General features: G+C 45.7%; 6 protein-coding genes across 6 annotated transcripts; 3 read left to right on the top strand and 3 right to left on the bottom strand.

Annotated features, from left to right (window-relative positions):
• Positions 1-379: 379 nt before the first annotated feature.
• GGS25DRAFT_517037 (uncharacterized protein) lies at positions 380-2245 on the top strand (the record flags this gene model as incomplete). Its single annotated transcript, XM_049263317.1, has 3 exons — positions 380-404; positions 1142-1566; positions 1775-2245. 3 exons carry the CDS (start codon positions 380-382, stop codon positions 2243-2245), a joined length of 921 nt encoding a protein of 306 aa, XP_049121521.1.
• A 1628-nt stretch (positions 2246-3873) lies between these two features.
• GGS25DRAFT_470640 (putative chromatin remodeling complex subunit) lies at positions 3874-7314 on the bottom strand. Its single transcript, XM_049259265.1, has 4 exons — positions 6791-7314; positions 6393-6713; positions 4591-6320; positions 3874-4404 (listed from the first exon to the last, which is right to left on the bottom strand). Exons 1-4 carry the CDS (start codon positions 6969-6971, stop codon positions 4375-4377), a joined length of 2262 nt encoding a protein of 753 aa, XP_049121520.1. The 5' UTR covers positions 6972-7314; the 3' UTR covers positions 3874-4374.
• Positions 7315-7459: 145 nt separating this feature from the next.
• GGS25DRAFT_470639 (DASH complex subunit Dad4) lies at positions 7460-8294 on the bottom strand. The gene is made up of 4 exons (XM_049259264.1): positions 8175-8294; positions 8054-8110; positions 7856-7985; positions 7460-7778 (listed from the first exon to the last, which is right to left on the bottom strand). Exons 1-4 carry the CDS (start codon positions 8175-8177, stop codon positions 7750-7752), a joined length of 219 nt encoding a protein of 72 aa, XP_049121519.1. The 5' UTR covers positions 8178-8294; the 3' UTR covers positions 7460-7749.
• A 65-nt stretch (positions 8295-8359) lies between these two features.
• On the top strand, positions 8360-9419 carry GGS25DRAFT_38189 (YL1 nuclear protein C-terminal domain-containing protein). The gene has a single exon (XM_049258269.1). The coding sequence runs from the start codon at positions 8538-8540 to the stop codon at positions 9150-9152; it is 615 nt and encodes a 204-aa protein (XP_049121518.1). The 5' UTR covers positions 8360-8537; the 3' UTR covers positions 9153-9419.
• A 684-nt stretch (positions 9420-10103) lies between these two features.
• On the top strand, positions 10104-11288 carry GGS25DRAFT_37880 (Got1-like family protein). The gene is made up of 6 exons (XM_049258253.1): positions 10104-10177; positions 10232-10377; positions 10502-10528; positions 10693-10741; positions 10819-10834; positions 10905-11288. Exons 2-6 carry the CDS (start codon positions 10347-10349, stop codon positions 11205-11207), a joined length of 426 nt encoding a protein of 141 aa, XP_049121517.1. The 5' UTR covers positions 10104-10177; positions 10232-10346; the 3' UTR covers positions 11208-11288.
• A 489-nt stretch (positions 11289-11777) lies between these two features.
• On the bottom strand, positions 11778-12810 carry GGS25DRAFT_37859 (profilin). The gene is made up of 5 exons (XM_049258251.1): positions 12689-12810; positions 12585-12600; positions 12417-12501; positions 12150-12296; positions 11778-12037 (listed from the first exon to the last, which is right to left on the bottom strand). Exons 1-5 carry the CDS (start codon positions 12699-12701, stop codon positions 11903-11905), a joined length of 396 nt encoding a protein of 131 aa, XP_049121516.1. The 5' UTR covers positions 12702-12810; the 3' UTR covers positions 11778-11902.
• Between the last annotated feature and the right edge of the window lie 4509 nt (positions 12811-17319).

Here is a 17319-nt window from a genome sequence, read left to right as displayed (position 1 = left end):
GTCAGCAATTAGGATACATTCCGTGACTCCCTTCAAGTTCAATCTAGCCACAAGGATTCTTGTAATCGAGCTTGGTGTGTGCAATACTGTGGTAAATATCGCCACGGCTCGCATTGCAGCTGTTCAAAATCTTTCATCTTTCAAATTGAACTTTCCACTCCCCTGCCGCGCCAGAAAAAAACGCCGGTTCGTACTCCGAGCGGAGCGGTTGCGCGCCCACTTCCTAATAGTGCGTTTTATACGGAACCAGTTCCGTCAAACCCGCTCTAGTACATACTTCTTGTTCCCGAAACGGGCTTATAACCCGCGCCATTACAAGAGAAAAGAAAGAAAAAAGAAATTACGGTTGTATATCTTGATGCTGACTCAGATACCCAAAATGCAGAACCATCACGGTCTAAGTGGTAAGTCCGCTCTTTTTTAGTTCCCTCTCCCCCCCCTGGCAGTACGCTAGGAAAGGCATCATCGAACAATAACCACAAAACCACAAAACCACAAAACCACAATAACCACAATAACCCCCACCCTTTCTTTACACACGCTCCTTCGCTAGCTACGTAAGTACTTTGGTAGCTCCCTTCAATGTTCTCAAGCTATACATTACTACGGCCACCCCCTATAGTGACGCCGCATTATTGTACATAGCGTACCCCCCCTTCAACGAGAAACCCCGGCTATATCTTGACCGTCTAGTCGACTTTTTGCTGTGAAGATTGATGTACTATGTAATCAACCATACCATATGCTGGCGCCAGGAGCTTTATTTGCTACTAACTGTTAATATTATATTACATATTTCTCTGGACGGCTTCGGGATCTCATTGCAAGGTCAATCTAGGATCCATCCATCTGCTTTTCCGGTCCCCATATTCCCCCATTACGAAATACCCGCCTACATCCTTGATACATCCATACAAACTTTTCTACCTTTCCTCTAGGTCTCTAGGTACATATTCACTCTATAGTCCGCCTCATTTACTTGGTGGCTTAAATCTTGATGACCTTTTTATGTTTCTCTTTTTTTTTTAATCTTTCTTTTTATATTTTCAAATATTCTCCAGACCAGACCAGACCCAGACCCAGACCTTTATCAAATTTTATAAATTATACCAGTGACACTGACACGATAGCCGCATCTTAGAAGACCCCGAATTGCGCGCAAAGCTTGAACAAGGTGCACATTATCTGACTCATCAAGCCACTACGTCGGCGCTATCTTCAGTAGGTGCTGTTGCCGCGAACACCGCAAGCACCCATCCTGGTCTGAAACCTATACAACCTTCACCCCAATCGCATGGATACGACGATTCTTCTGGTTTAGAGACGCAATCGCATATCCATCCTCAGCTCAGAACGACTTCTAATATCGTGCCTGCATCGGATATGATGCAAAGGGGTGTCTCACCACCGTCCGACGAAGGCGGCCCCGTTTCTACATCTCCCGTCGGCGGCATGGGTGCTCAAGGTCTTTTAGGGCATGATACTGACGACTCGGTGGCGGACGGAAGAAAGGCTAAGCGCGAATTATCTCAGTCAAAACGAGCCGCCCAAAATAGAGCTGCTCAGGTTAGTGGATACCTTGTACCTTTTTTGATTCAGTATTTCTATGATTTGATCGTCCCAAGTTGGAGCGGCCGCATTCACTGCATTCTATGCAGACATGCATGTCTTCAGTGTGGGCGGCTTACAAATGCTAGCCTCACTTGAAATCAACTCCACCTATCCGAGGTTGATTCGTATTTGTTCAATTACGTAACTAACACTTTCCTGTTAGCGCGCTTTTCGGCAAAGAAAGGAGCATTACATCAAGAAGCTTGAACAGCAAGTGCGCGATTTTGTCGAGATGGAGCATAATTTCAAGGCAGTTCAGAACGATAACTACGCCCTTCGCGAGTACGTTATACAATTACAGTCTCGCCTATTAGATTTGCAGGTCGAATTACCTCAGCCGCCCCCAAATGTGAATATCTCGCCTCCCGCGGCCTCTACCAACGCTCGTGCTGCGCATACAAGCGTAGCCCCTGAACCTACTCCAAACCCCAGCACCAACAATAATGCTGGTACTCTAGCAGATGTTGCGGCAGCAGTCGCCGGCCTCAGCAGCGCACGGGGGGGATCGGCAGAAAGTATGTATCCTAAGCCAGGCTATAAGACAGAGCCAAACGAGGACTCGCAAACAGCCGAGGAGATTCGCAGACAACTCCAACAGGATGGGTTACCAGCTCCTTCATCGCTGAGAGCTTAGGAGCGTCAAGAGAGGAAATGGAGCGTTGATGGTTCCCCAGAAAGATCGTTGGAACACCAATCACATCAGCAACGGCCTCCTTCCCCCACTTCAAGTGAATCCTGGACAGGCAGTTCCGCGTTGTCAGACTAATGGCCCTAGATGCCATTTCGTCTATGTTTGGCGGGGGGGGGGGGGGGCTTGTGCGACACATGACGTGGAAAGGAGGCGGAAAGAGAAAGCTTGGCCGTGTGAGCCTCATTTTATATTGTCATGTCACGGCGTTATGGACTCGCATAGTTTTCGTCCCTAAGATTTGGGGACTCTGGCGTTGGAAGTGCATCATACCTGGGATTGTGATAGCCGCGGTGTGACGGTTATGCACAAGAAAGGATTTGCGATGACTATAGATGTTTACTATCGTGTTCCTGACACGACTGGTTGAGGGTTCTATGGGCAGGGCGGAGGAAAGGGATATCCAATTTTGATGGAAGGGAAATGGCTAGAGTTCAGCACCGGCTGTACATCGCAGCAGGCAGGAGCTCGTCTTGTCTACGTCGTTGTGGTGTGGTACGAGCTCAAGAGATGAGATACAAACGCGCATTAGTTTCAACTGCTTTCGCAAGGCGAAGGTATTTCAATGCCACGACGAAAAACTGCGTATTCCGTCATCTATAAGGTATTAGAAGAACTAACTGGCGACGAGAGAAAGAAATATTAATACCCACTAGTTTACCCATCATTTCCAATTGCATTGCATTACAAGATTGTGCCTACTATAATAATTCATGACATGTTCATCTTTCTCTTTTTTCTTACATGCGCATAGCACCTAATAGCTGCCTAGGTTATCTTCCCCCGGAATCCCCCCCTCACCCCCCTTGCTGCCCTCTCTCACTTACTAAAACCCCGTTCCTTTCTAAAAGGAGTAACAGGAGCAAAGCTCCAAGCTCCAAGCTTTCTTTCCCACCCCTCCATTGAAGTTACATACATAGTTACATACTGGCGCCGGACTTTAAATCTTTCGGGCCTCGCTTATTTATTCTTTTTTTTTTTTTTTTTCACATTTGGTTAGATACATACCTAGGTTAGGTTACTTAACTAACTTATGTACGTCGAATAACTTCCAGAAACCTAGTACCTACATAGTACTGATCCTAGGAACTATGTAGGTAAGGTAGGTAAGGTAGGTAGGTAGGTTTGGACCTTCAATGCTACATACTTATGTATGTATGTATGTATGTATGTATGTAATTACTAACCTAACTTACCTTGGATGCTCAATATTATGTACGTACTTAAAGTAGATATAGATAACCTAGGTTAGGTAGGTAGGTAGGTAGGTAGGTTTAGGTATTCGACACATGCATGTGGTTAAAGGAGATACATTAACACTACCTATGTAGGTAAGGTAAGGTAAGGTAATGTACCTACCTACCTACTAAGGTATAACTAAACAAAGTCGAATGAAAAATGTTCGATCGTACTTACATACCTACATACGTAGGAGCTGTTCCCCGGTTCGGGAACCCTGGGCTCCAGTTCCATGCGGCTGTAAAAGTACAATACAAGTGGGAATCATGTTACAGCTACAGCAGGTGTTTACATACATACACAGGAGGCATTTGCGTAGGCAATGTTATTAAGTATTGTTGTAGACTTCGTTATTATTATTACACCTATGGTGCTACTTTCCTCACTACACCGCTGCATTCTCATAGATTTTCCCTCTGAGATGCACGGCGCAAACGCCAAGAGGGTACACATTGTTGATCGTAGCGGTTGATTAGCGTCAAGTACATATAGTATCAAGTAATTTAGGTAATTTAGGTAACCAAGAAGCCCAGTAGAGGAGAAGCCCGGCGGTACTGTGCTGTACGTAATCACCTCCAATGTAGGCAGGTAGCCTATGTCTAGTACTGAGGTAGGCAGTGGTACCCATTTCCGCCGATGCTTGACTTGAGGTACGATGCCGCGAGCTCCGAGCGGGAATCGCTCGTCGTACCCGAGCAAGAGACAGGAAGAGGCACGACAGACTGGAGCTTAGTAAAACCCTTCAATGGCATCGTTAGAGTCGGCCACTATTACTTGCTGTGCCGCTATCGCGTTGTTGCTCTAACATAAAATAATGGGTTTCACTTGGATTTATTTCAAGGATATGAATTCCCCATGTCATGTTCCTGTAACGTTCATTATTGGTCAGCATACGCAAGGAGTGCGGTAATCTGGGTTGGGTAATAAGAATATATCCCCACGCTCATGGGGTATAGGGGTTCATCAATCGTTGGAAGGAATCACTAGTAAGTAACGATAGGGACAGACATAGCAGAGCGCAAGGTATGTAGATGGATGATTAGTGAACATACCTTCAAATAATCATGGCCCTTCTCCTGGTATTCTGCTTTCGTTATTGTCGCCGTTTTCCAGCTGTCGGTCCCTACCCATTCTGCAGCACCCTTCCATGCATCCAGTATAGAGTCGTTGGCTCGGCGTAGCTTAAGTGGCGCATCTATGTGGAGTAGCGGTGTCAGACCCTGGCGAAGGCGATCGTCAAAGCCATCGAAGAGCGTGTTACCGCCGGTCAAGAATATATCCTTGAGAAAGTCGTCGCGGTTGAGTCCGTTAATACCAACAAGTCGTTGGGTTAATATGTCGCCCGCAATTTCGACGAGTCCTGCTTGATCAACCCCTGCAATCGAGGGTTGAAAAACAACCTCTGGTACTCGTATACGCTCGACATTCAGATGGATTTGGTGAATTTCAGCTTGAGAGGAGGGATCGAACGGTCGTGGGCCGCGCAAGAATGCATGTAAAAGACTCTTATTCCAACCGTTTTGTGCCTCCCACGTATGCTCATGAGTGAATCCCTCATCGTATCGAAGCAGATCCTCCTCCAGTGTTTTCAGTGTTCCCTCCAAGTCTTCCTCGCCCTCCTCATCGTCGCTACCACCATCGCCGACTTGAATTTGTCGGTAAACACCCCAGTCATCATCGTTAGCACCAAAATTATCGTCATCTCCGCCACGGCGGCGCTTTCCTCTCGGATTATCTGAGGCGAGGTTCGCGATCGATTTCATACGAATCTGAGAAGCAAGCGATTTGCGGTTTCCTAGATCGGCCTTGAGGCGGTCTCGTTCTTTCATCTTCTGTAGTGTAAGGGTGCGAGCTACCCGCTTCTCTTCAAGCCAACCCTCTAGATCATTTTCGCGTCGTTCTCTATCTAGTCGTTCATCTTCGGCAACACGTGCCTTCTCAGCTTCTTTCTCGGCCTTGGCTCGAGCTCGAGCTTCATGGTTAGACTTTAGAAGTCGCTGGTGTCGCTTCGCCTTCAACCCAGCTTCGTCGAGTTGATCGTCAGCTATTTCAAGGAGGCTGAAGTCGGGCGCTTCTTGCTCTTCCTCTGGGTCGCCCCCCACATCCTTTGTGCGGGCACGTTTGATCGACTTATCTAACTCTTTAATCGTGCGCTCAAGGTGCGCTTCGTCCTTCATCTCTTCGGCATCGAGAAGGCGTCTCGTGTCTTTCTTATTTGCATCGCCAATCTTCTCAAGTAGCTTCTTGTAGTACTCCAATTCCTGTTCTTTGCGTATCAGTTTATCCAGACGCATTTTGGCTGCTTGCTCCTGTAGTCGTCGCCCGCTCTCCTTCTTTCGCTCTACTATCCGAGCCAGCTCTTCCTCGCTCTTTTGGATCACTATATCCTCAGTGAACGGGTACTGAATGATAACATCTCGCTCTTCTAATCCAGTCCAGTCCAAGTACGATCGTAACTCTTCATCATAAGACTTAGAGATATAGCAATGCTCTCTAATCATGTGCTCTGCCTGTGATGCGTTCAGTTTTCCCGGAAATGATGGATATTTGAGGCGGATAAGCTTGAGAAGGTACTCTGCGGCATGAGATCCTCCCCAGTTTAATCGAATGGCTTGGGCTAGCATAGCCTTGGAGTTGAAGACAGGTATAACATGGGTTGAGCTGTAAGAGGAAGACACGACGAGTCCAGTCTGTCCCTTGTTGTGACGGTACGAGAAGAGGGAGTCGATGCCCAGTGCAAGAGATGGTGCCTGGTAGCACTCGAATATGATTTCGTTCATGGCTATATGACGTGTTAGTTAGTATTAGGCAAATCTGGGTACACTTGTCCTGGACTTAGTTTAGGGCTGCGTACATTTTCGTGAATAGGGTAGGTTTGCGACAGCCTCCGTCATAACAATCGGTAGGTCGATAGATCCATCGGCATTGTCCATGCCTAGCTTGAGGAAGGTCCAGTCTAATATATGCTCTTCTACATCCCAATTGCTGACGATGCCTGTGCCAGCTTCGAATGCATTTCGAATATGTCCTCGGGCTGTGGTGTCGGCATAGCAGTCGAAACCTGCGAAGGAGTATGTCTTGCCCAACTTTCTATCCCTGTATTTGGCCATGATGGGAGGAATGCTGAATCGGGGCTTCGACTCGAATGACCATCCGGCCCTGACAGCGGATGAACCTAGTAGAACAGTAATGAGTTAGCAGCTGGACATCCACACAGGGTGTATAGGTATGTGCGAGACGATAAAACCGCACCATTGTCAATGACGATAGCAACGCTGCCAGCAGGTCGTTCTAGAGCTTCTTCGCGACCATCGGGCTGTGCAGGAATAGGCTTGTCAAACTTGGTTTCCTTCACATTATAGATTCGCGCGGGAGGGTACGTCTTTTCCTGGCGTATAGGAAGCGCGGGGATATCCATCGCTGAAGGCGCCATGTTGAAGGGATTTGTGATCTGTGATCTGTGACCGTGATTTGTGACCGCGATGATTTGCTTACATATGTCGAAGGTGTCGCATGGCTGAATTGTTGTAACCTATGTAGTGAGGTGAGCTCAGCCTTTTGAGTTGGTCGATAAAAAGATAAGGTACGTAAATGAACCAAAAGTGAAAAATGACTTGGAAGAGTGTTGGGGACCTTGGGGTAAATTGATCCAAGCTTTTGTTTTGGTTTTTCTCAGTCAATTGGTACGATTTAAGTTGGGGTTACTGCACCCGACGTGATTTTATGTTATCTGTTCCGCCACGTGAAAACAATATGTATCTGAGGTTCCTTCCATCCATCACTGGGGAAGATGCAAGGCTGACAATGATACATGGTAGATCTACATAATTAGCGTAGAATGGGTAATAGAACCCCTGCTTCAAGCCTCCAACCAATACATCTTATTGGCTACAGCTGCTAGAGGTACCCAGCCAGAATAGCGTCACATTAGAATTTATTAGACTGTGCTGCTACATTGAGATACTTCCAATATTTAGACAAATCACATCTATTAGATAGGTACTTACTCAAGTGAATCTCATTATTATCATAAGGCTACCTAGTAGATAGCATATAACCAGCCGCAATGTTGAGTTTCTCCTCTCCATATAACTAAATGAGCGCCTCTTAGTATAGCATATGCTACAAACGGTCTCAATCCAGATATACTCCTATCACTCTTCCATTGCTAAGTGCCCTAGGTACAGTAGCAACCTAGGTAGGTAGGTAGTTCACGAGGGGTCCTTTAGGTTGTCCGTAGCTGTATAGAGGATTCGAGATTAGCACAAGCGTCATCTCACAGAAGGGCTGGCTAGTTGAGGAAGAGTGACCACCTACCTTCTAGATGGAACAGCACATTGGACTGATAGTTCTTGAACATCTGGGCTACGAGCTCGATATTCATATTCTGAATATTGATCTCTTGAAGGCTCTTGTTCATGACCACAATGGCCTCGTTGAGTTTCTCCTGTGTGTGTTGATATCAGTCACCTAACTTCTTTCTAGATGGCGGGGCTTAAGAGCTACGCCACTTACAACGTTGGTAATGATACGTGACAGGAGGAGATTCTGTTGGTGTTCATGAGGGCTCTCCTAGAAACATGGTTAGCCCATAACCATGTATTTATATATATAGTCATAGGGATATATTAAATACCATATTGCCAAAGTTGTGAGTATGCTTCTTGAGACGATGGTGCGGAAAAGGGGTTAAAAAAGGTATAAGTGAGGAATGAGTGGTACGTAGATTGTAGATTGTACCTAAGCAGCACTGTAGTTGGAGCCGTAAGTCGCGTCATGCAGGGACTACCTTAGTACATGTTAAATGTACCCAGCTTCAAATTTATGTATGTAGTGCATTTACGACATCGAACATTCAACGTTCGTAATTATTTATTGCGTATTACAAACAACTTACTTAGAAGCCTACCGACTTTTAATTTCCTCACAAGACATACTCATCAATCCCCCCCCCATTAAACACCCACCCCCAATCAGCACAAAATCAATAAATTCAGAAATGTCAGCTCCAACAGAAGCCCAGATCGCTCATCAAGAGCTGATCGACAAGCTCGACATTCACTCCATTCACAAGACCTTCCGCAACCCTCACTGGCGCCCGAACCAGCGCCGCAACAAGAACATCAAGACCATCCTCGGCGACGCCTCTCGCAAAGAGGCATCCATCGTCGCAACCCCCCAAGACAACAGCGGCACCGCCACCCCAGCCCAAGGAGGCGACGACGGTCTTTCCACCAGCGGCTCCTCCACGCCCCTTCAAAAGGATGCCGCCGGCAACAACAACTCGAACAGCCTACAGCCGAATCTCGCGCAAGCGTCCCGCAGCCTTTCGAAACTTGTCCTCGAGAAGACGCTACGATCCGGCGGTACCAGCGGTGGTGCGGGTGCGCCCGTCTCAGCGCCGAGCGCGACCTACACGAACATCGAGTCGGCCCCATCCCTAGCACACACGAGGAGATACTGCGACATCACTGGTCTCCCAGCCCCCTACTTGGACCCGAAGAGCCGGCTGCGATATCACAACATGGAGGTGTTTGGCTTTATCCGCACCTTACCGCAAGGCGCGGCTGAGCAGTATTTGGAGGCAAGAGGCGCCCATACGATATTGAAGTGAAAGAATCACATGTAGTCATTGGGATTTTTTACGTGTTACACACACATACACACATTTCACCATAATACGAAGCTACGCTAAACGATTGTGCTATAACTACTCTATCGGGAATATTGAACGTATGGGACTTGGTTGCTGCTTTGCGTAAGGAATACAATGCAGTCTCTTAGGAAAAGAGATCTTGAACTGTTGCTTCCTGAAGCAAGAGAAATCCGACAAAATGGAGAATGTTTGACCACGAAGTCAAGCCTATCCTATGCATCAGTCGCCTCTCAGCAACCGATGGCAGGTTACGCTCCGGCTTAATCGCGATCAAGAAAAAATAATAATTGGATTTTTTTACTCTCCGCCTGTGACTTGACGGGTACCGAGAAAGAATGGGGGTGAAATCAATCTCAGTGACCATAGCATGAAAGCTAAGGACGCCGCGGCAGGGTAAATGTAATATCAAGGATGGACGATAGTAATTCGGTTTTGATAGCTTCTTGCTTTTGCTTGCTCTATAGCCAGGGAGCAGTAGCTCGTTCCACTTACTATCTAATTGACAATGACAGTATATTCATGCTTCTCTTCGCTATTTCGTCGACTTGATCTTCCTTACCGTGCATGTCATGAGATGAATGAAAGACTTCGTAGAGTCGAGTGTTTTTTGTTCTTGTGTCAAATGACCAGAAGCCCGTATGCGGGAGCAAAGACACTGAATAAGAAACTAATTCGCAAGTCAAATCTTTGAAAATGCTCGCACCAAAACTGAGGGAAAAAAGGACTGTAAAAAGTAAAGATAGATGAATGCGCTATGAAATGATATGAAATTAAGGATAGAAATTCTCTTATCAATGCTACTAAATATAAAACAGGGGGTCAAGATTACCTAACTAACAGTTGCCAACCAGCTGTCATCATCTATCAATCTGGTGGGATCCAACTTTCATTCCGCGATTCGTGTTTTATGGTAGTTACAGTGTACACTTTTATCTCTCCCCCGATACACACATACATACATACACACGCACACACGCACACACGCAAGTTTAACACCTAACTACATGTATTTCATGTATGTATACTAAAGTACGAAGTTGTATTGTGAAGCCTTTGTAGATTAGTAAAGAGAGAGAGAGAGCCTTGCTTCTCGTTTCCCTTTCCTTTCCTTTCCTCTCTTCTCTTTCCTTCCTCCTCCCGAATTCGATCAAGATGCCTACCATGTGGTTATCAGACACCCAAAGTGAGCGCTCCTACGACTGGCACAGCTAAATTGCTGTCGTTTCCCCCCAAAAGAAAATTAAAAAAATATATATATAGAAAAAAGAATCATTGAGCGCATACTGACAGAGAGAAAATCGCAATAGAAATCGGGGTGGCCTTCTGCTCTGGAGGTACGTATGTAGATGTCTGGGTGTCTATTCAGAAAGCTGCGCTCGCATGCCTAGCTACCTAGCTACCTACCTATCCAGGTAGCTTGCTTGCTTGCGCGCGCATACACAACAAAGCTCTCCGACGACAGGCGCTAACGGGATTCCCAATGTTCGTTTCTCTCTAGGAGGCTTCTTCCTGATCGGAGGCGTCATGCTGTTCTTCGACCGAGCCATGTAAGTTGTCCACGTGCCCCCCCTCCCCCCTCTTACCCTATTCCAATTTTCTCTAATCATCTCCGCGCATACTACAGGCTAGCAATGGGAAACGTACGCCGCCAAACCCCCCTTTCTCTCCCAATCCCTCCCCTTCCTAACCAACCAAAACAAAACTCTCCAGATCCTCTTCCTAATCGGCCTAACAATAATCATCGGCCCGCAAAAGACGCTCCTCTTCTTCGCGCGCAAGCAGAAGGCCAAGGGCACCGCCGCCTTCTTCTTAGGGCTGCTGCTGATCCTCATCCGCTGGCCGCTGATCGGCTTCTGCGTCGAGCTCTACGGCATCATGGTCCTGTTCGGCGACTTCCTCGGCACCATACTGGGCTTCGCCCGCAACGTCCCCGTCGTCGGCCCTTACATCGGCCTCGCCATCGACCGCATCCCCTTCCTGGGTAGACGGCAGAACGCCGAGTTGCCTGTTTAAAATCAAAGATCAAAATCGAAAGCGATCGATCGATCGAGCTCACGAGCAAAACTAATATATGGGTTCATATATATTTATATGGCCATGTCACCAGCTTCGCTTCTATACGCCACCCCGTGATCAGTGTTGTTAATGATGATGTAATAATTTACGAAGCCGGGCTACGATGGCTTGAATTTGGAGAGGAGAGGCGTTCCGAGAGCAAGAAATGAAATGGGTCTGTACGGACATTGTATATGATGAAGACATAGACGATCAACAAGGGGGTTCAATAGGGGGTGGCGCCAAAAGCTAGGTTTGGGGAATATACCCAAAAGCAAACTAGAATTCATATAAGCCCGCAAGGCTGTAATAAAAACGAGATAATTCGCCAAGCGAAAACAAATGGCGTCGTGTAACTGTGTACATGCGGGAAGAAAAAAGAAGAAAAGGCGGGTTTTTCTCATTTTGCCTATGCAGAATCTAGGTGAATGGGCGTATCGGGGTCTCGAGGCAAACGAAACAATTTATGCCGCCGTCTTGGATGCCATCAACATCACTTGCTAAACCTTCTCATGTCGCAGTTCCGTATCAGCGCGGCATGCTTCATCCATCATATGCACTCTTGCCAGTCTAGTGCATCTGCATCCCACACGCGCGCCTCCTCTACAACCCCCCAACGCGGCATATAGTGTCCTCGATAAATCGATACTCCTCTAGTATCCAGCCTTGATAAGGTAGTCCGCCAGCGTCTCGACAGTCTGGGTAGCATTTCCGGCTACCTGTGCCTCGCCGTGGTGGGCCACTATAACTGCTTGCTTCGTCTTGGCGATGCAGATACCTGTCCGGCCCTACAGGGTTACATAGATCGAGTCAGCTTCTTTTTCTTTTTCTTTCTCTTTCCAACACGGCCCCCCAATAATATGAACGTAAATAGGGGGGAGTCTATAAAAACCAACGCACCTTGCGGCCATAAAGACTTCGGCCGTCAATTCGGGCGAGGACATATCGCTCGCCGTCGATGTGGATACCATCTGCTTGGGCCTTGCTAACAACGTCTGCTTGTGCGTTGAGGATATCGACGATGTTCTTCATCTCGGCCGGTTGAACCTAGTTAGGTTAAGAAGCAAACGTATCAGTCTTGATGCCCTAATATATGTATACTAACAGCATGGAAAGTGATGAAAGGGGGGTTAAGTAAGTATAGTAAGTAGTATCGAGATAATATACCGTAAAGCCGCTGGAAGTAGCCCAGACACTGTCACCAGCGACGCTAATGATAGCACCCTTATCGACATGGCCGCTGCCGACCAGGCTATCGTTCGGTAAAGAATCAGTATATGCTAAGTATACGCTATACTGGCAATGCGATCATGCCGTCGTAAGATGATTATTTACCTGGTGTCAACATAGGCTATGACGAAGGAAGTCAGCCCTGTCCCTGACAGAGGTGGGGTACATATATTTTCAGAGGGGAGAGAGGGGGGGATGTTCTTATTTACCTTGCCACGACATGATTGCTTGATTTGCTTGTTTTGTGTTGTTTTATGTGTTGTATAGTTGCTTTCGAAAGCGTAAGGCGTAAGGAGTAAGGGAGGTGAAAAATAGAAGTATCGGTTAATGGACGAAGGTGGAAGTTGGCGTTGTTAGGGGAAGTAGTTTTCGGCCGAGCTTCATATGTCAAAGGGGAAAAGAAAAAAAAAGACAGAATAGGTTACTCCCAGTATTGAACGGATGCGCGGTCAAATGCAAATGAAGGAGGGGCTGTTTTTCGGGTTCGATTTTATTTTGCTGGTTGCTGCCCACTTACAAACCCACTTGAGGCGGTGCGTTGAGTGGCTTCCATGTGCCAAACCTTCTTTAATCCAATCATTGTCCGATGTTTATTAGGGACATTCAGGACATTCAGACTCAAAGCCCCACTCATTTAGTCCTAACATTGAACTTCAGCACTGAGACTCTCTTGTCAAGCCACAAAACAACTCAGCTCATCACCCCGCCATAATACGTCAGTCTCAGTATTGAAGACAGCATTGAACATTGAAGCTGCACATCTGAGCTTAACTATTACCCAAACTTTACATGCCTGCCTAGATGTCTGCCTGGATGCCTGCCTGGATAGGTATAATTATGACTTTCTTTTTGCATGCACATGATATGCAAGTCTCACTATTTATTCTACATACTACAGAGTACAATTCCATGCTTTTACAACTTCAAATGTACATACTCGAAACAAACAATATTATTGATACAGAATAATAATGACGCATCACCTTATGTAGTGATTCTGCTTCTCTTTCCACGAATCATCAATGTTATCTTAATTTATTTGCATACTTAATATTAATACACCGACTTGTTCATATCCATATGGATGACAGTTTTGCTGCCCCCTTAACTTCACCGACTATTGCGAATTATAAATTGAAAACTGACAAAAGGAGAAACTTATTTACGCCATTCTCTTTTGGAATGCCTCACCATAACTTCAAGCCCAGCGGTAACCTATCTTACAAAGGACCTACCTTGTGTCACTCAGGTTGGCGACCCCACGTCTAACTTAGCACTTTGCATAAAGAGGATCCGACGTCCTCTGTTAGATCGCCAGCCTCCCAGCCTCCAGCCTCCTGTTCCAGTATCCCACTGTCATCGCTATTCATCTAATTGCATGCTATTCTCTTTTTCTTTTTCTTTTTCTTTTTTCTTTTATTGCATCCCTCGAGGACACGTATCCTATCCTATCCTATCCTTTAAGGCAAACAAGTCTGTAGGTAATGTCATTGTCATATTAACAACTAGTTAGACGTTTTTATAGAAGTAGGTTTATGGAAGCGGTACGGAGTATAATTTAAACCATAATAAATCAGATCTCTTCGGCGCAAAAGCACATGCACTACACGTGAGTTGAGATCAGCAACCTTGGCCGATAAAGATGGGCACGACACCAACGTAGCTGTGCCATGTGATGCTTTCGGTCTACTATGCCGTACTTGCCTGTCAAGAATGCACCTATCCATGTGCGCGCCCCCTTGCCAAAGTTCTCGAATTCCGAGGGAACCCTTTGTAGACTTCAGTGCTCACCTAGTGCCTACCTCTTACTCCTGGCGACTGGGATTATATCAATACGAGCACTGAACCCGCCCATAATTACTATGTATCAAACACGAGGGGAAAAGGAGGGGTGGCGCCTTATAGTTGTGTAAGTTGTGTCAAAAGAGATATTACAACAATGCTTTTGCCAAACGCCATTTAATATCAACATTATTCTTATTATAGTGTCATTCTAACTTCATATAATTGTACATGTCGAGTTGGCTGGATGATGAAGGATGTGGATAGCACAAAGTGATATGTCAGTAAGATATCGCCCGTTTCTCTACATATTTCTAGGTTACATACATAACTACACATAGTTACCTCCAGGGCTACTTTGTATTTACCAAGCCTACTATAATGTAGGTACCTAACCTAGGTAGGTAGGTATCTGGTGCAACGGGTTTGACAGTATGTTTGTGGATATACGAAGTACGGTACGATATGTATACCATTAACCCCATCAAAGCGAGATAATGTAACGGTTCATCGTGTTCTCGATAAACGTAATCCGAAGCTGTAATGTTGAGGCTTTCTAGTTACCGTACCTAGTGGTATTATGTACATACTTAGAGCCACTTGCGGCCAAACCGAAGAGTGGGATTTGGTGTAGATGCAATAATAGTAGATATCTCGAAGAATGACGTCGAGCTCAACCTTGATCAGCAGCCACAATCATGACCTTTCTAACGGGTACCTAGTGACGCGAGCTGGATCGTCTTAGACGATCGTTTTTGTCGATCATTAGTGATGTGAGTTGGATGATCCTGGAACTACACTATTATGTAGGTACATACATATCTTAAGCCGCACTAACGGGACGGATGACAAAGATATTCAATGTTGCCGGTGAACTGAAGAGGGCGGGCGTGGTATGTACGAACTAGTGTACGTATTCGTACTTCCCTACACAGGTAGGTAGTTAGGTTGATTCAAGCTCGAATCCCATCGATCTGCCCAGATCATAGATGGTCTTGGGATGAAAATACATATTCAAGTAACTAGAACTGCCGCGCGTCGAACTTGGTTGCTGTATAAAACCACCGACGAAGTTGCCGGTGGTGCCAGACTGCCAGTGATTCCAGTGGTGCCAACGGGGAAAAGTAATACTTGGGGACAATATGGCCGGGTCCGCTGTTTCCCTAGCAAAGGCTAGGTAACTTATTACATAGTTACTACTAGTAGTAGATGTGGCCAAGATAGCCAAGATGTCCTCGATCGGGGATCCAGACTTTTTTACATAAAGGCAAGGGTTAACCCTTTTAACCCTTCCCTGCCAGGGCCTGCCTATGTGTTTCAAAGACAAACCTTTACCTTTTTAGGCATGACGAAACCTGCAAGCTTCCATGGCGCTTTTTTCTACAGCTTTTACTCTAACGTGATCAAGTTAGTCATGATATAACCCGCAAATTACCCGAACGGAAACCAACAAAGCCTAACCCGTGGATGTGGACTCTCTCTCTGCCTGATAACTACATAGGACATACATGCATACACTTACATATTTCCCCTGTGCTTGTTCAGCCAACATTTGCATTCAATGAAGCATTCCATGGATGAAAGGAGCCTCCTCTCATTTCCCAGCCTTGTTTGTCATCCTGTCCTTCCAACTGTATGTACTACACATACACTATGTAGGCATTAGGAATTTAGGAGGCATCAGGTATGTAGCCCCCAAGCTCTTAGCCTCTTACACCCCCTACACAACCTACATAGTATCTACATGCATTCACTTGTTGTCCTTGAGTGTACATACTATGATACTCAACATCCAAGAATGACAACGCATCCTTTCCCCATTGATGAGCGACCACAGAACTTCCAACTCGTCCGAGACTCTGGCGATTGCCCCTGTCCATCGGGCCACTAGGAAACAGGGGCTGAATGCCAAGGGTCTCTTGCTTCAGAGCACCCATTAATGTCCCTTACTACAGTACATAGTATAGTAGTACATTCGTATAAGAGTCTTGTTAGGAGACCATGTGATACGTACCAGTTACCTAGGTAGGCATGTATCAAAAGGCTTCTCGAACCATTCTGGTATCTTCATAATACCTAGGCATGTGCATATATGTAGGAGCACATGCGGGCAGTCTTGCGAGTCGCAAAAGTGAATTGTGCCAGTTTTCCGAGCCAAGAAGCCCAGCTTTGTGCGGGATATTAGGCTAGAAGGGTTACATATGTATTAATGCTCCTTTTTAAGGCTTGATACACCACACCTGGCACACCAACCATCACTAATTCCGCGATTTTCCCCTGGGTCCCTACTTACTACAAAGGTACCTAGGTAGGATCATTTCACATCATTCCCAAAATATCCTGGCCAAGTAGTTTTGTACATACGAAGAAGCTGGAATGACAAGGATAACCCATGCTGACTTCTATCATGCATTTGGAGTGAGATCCTGGTTGTTGATCTCCCTTTCCAAAATAACAATTACTACCTAGTAGTACAGTAAACCTTGGCCATAACGATATGGAAAAAACACCACTCTTAATTCGTTATAGAAAGGTATCGTTATGTAGAGATGGACCCACTGTCATAGTCCGTATACTTCCGTTGTACCTTTACTGCCATTTTATTAGAAAAGGTACTTACCTAATATTGTTCTCTTAGATTCCTTTCATATTTGAGATATTATGCAGTAAGCCAATTTTTCGGCGATTAGATATCGTGGCGGTGATTAGATTTACCTGAAAAAAGGACAGTCCAATTGGCTACCAAACGCAAAATTCCACTTATTCCACCAAAAATTTATCAAAATAAACGGTTTTTTACACATGGTCCATAACGATCTTGGTGGTGGCGGTCAAAAAATTAACGATATATCGCTAAGGTTAAAATATCGTTATTTCCCATACAAAATTGCAATGTTCCTAAAATTATATCGTTATACAAAAATATCGTTGTCTACCGAATCGTTATGGCCAAGGTTTACTGTACCTACTAGTACCTAGCGTATGTAGTATCATGCTCCATCAACCTCAAACAACATTTGAACTCGCTAACGATATCGATACTACAACCTACCAGTTA

The sequence above is a fragment of the Hypoxylon fragiforme genome, assembly GCF_022984875.1.
Source record: "Hypoxylon fragiforme strain CBS 206.31 chromosome Unknown GGS25scaffold_1, whole genome shotgun sequence".
Classification (NCBI taxonomy): domain Eukaryota; kingdom Fungi; phylum Ascomycota; class Sordariomycetes; order Xylariales; family Hypoxylaceae; genus Hypoxylon; species Hypoxylon fragiforme.
Note: the sequence above shows the minus strand (reverse complement) of the source record. Positions and strands in the feature narration are given on the sequence as shown.

What these genes read in the sequence shown, in the direction of transcription:
- GGS25DRAFT_470640 (XM_049259265.1), bottom strand. Translation starts at nt 6,971, where the DNA reads ATGGCGCCTTCAGCGATGGATATCCCCGCGCTTCCTATACGCCAGGAA. An exon ending in TGCTATCGTCATTGACAATG is followed by an intron (nt 6,714 to 6,790) that starts GTGCGGTTTTAT and finishes CTGTTCTACTAG; the next exon opens with GTTCATCCGCTGTCAGGGCC. An exon ending in AGGGCCATGATTATTTGAAG is followed by an intron (nt 4,405 to 4,590) that starts GTATGTTCACTA and finishes TGAACGTTACAG; the next exon opens with GAACATGACATGGGGAATTC.
- GGS25DRAFT_470639 (XM_049259264.1), bottom strand. An exon ending in CACGTATCATTACCAACGTT is followed by an intron (nt 7,986 to 8,053) that starts GTAAGTGGCGTA and finishes CAACACACACAG; the next exon opens with GAGAAACTCAACGAGGCCAT. An exon ending in TGTGCTGTTCCATCTAGAAG is followed by an intron (nt 7,779 to 7,855) that starts GTAGGTGGTCAC and finishes TCCTCTATACAG; the next exon opens with CTACGGACAACCTAAAGGAC.
- GGS25DRAFT_38189 (XM_049258269.1), top strand. Translation starts at nt 8,538, where the DNA reads ATGTCAGCTCCAACAGAAGCCCAGATCGCTCATCAAGAGCTGATCGAC.
- GGS25DRAFT_37880 (XM_049258253.1), top strand. Translation starts at nt 10,347, where the DNA reads ATGCCTACCATGTGGTTATCAGACACCCAAA. An exon ending in GTGGTTATCAGACACCCAAA is followed by an intron (nt 10,378 to 10,501) that starts GTGAGCGCTCCT and finishes AAATCGCAATAG; the next exon opens with AAATCGGGGTGGCCTTCTGC. An exon ending in GGTGGCCTTCTGCTCTGGAG is followed by an intron (nt 10,529 to 10,692) that starts GTACGTATGTAG and finishes GTTTCTCTCTAG; the next exon opens with GAGGCTTCTTCCTGATCGGA.
- GGS25DRAFT_37859 (XM_049258251.1), bottom strand. An exon ending in CTACTTCCAGCGGCTTTACG is followed by an intron (nt 12,297 to 12,416) that starts GTATATTATCTC and finishes TAACCTAACTAG; the next exon opens with GTTCAACCGGCCGAGATGAA. An exon ending in GAAGTCTTTATGGCCGCAAG is followed by an intron (nt 12,038 to 12,149) that starts GTGCGTTGGTTT and finishes GTAACCCTGTAG; the next exon opens with GGCCGGACAGGTATCTGCAT.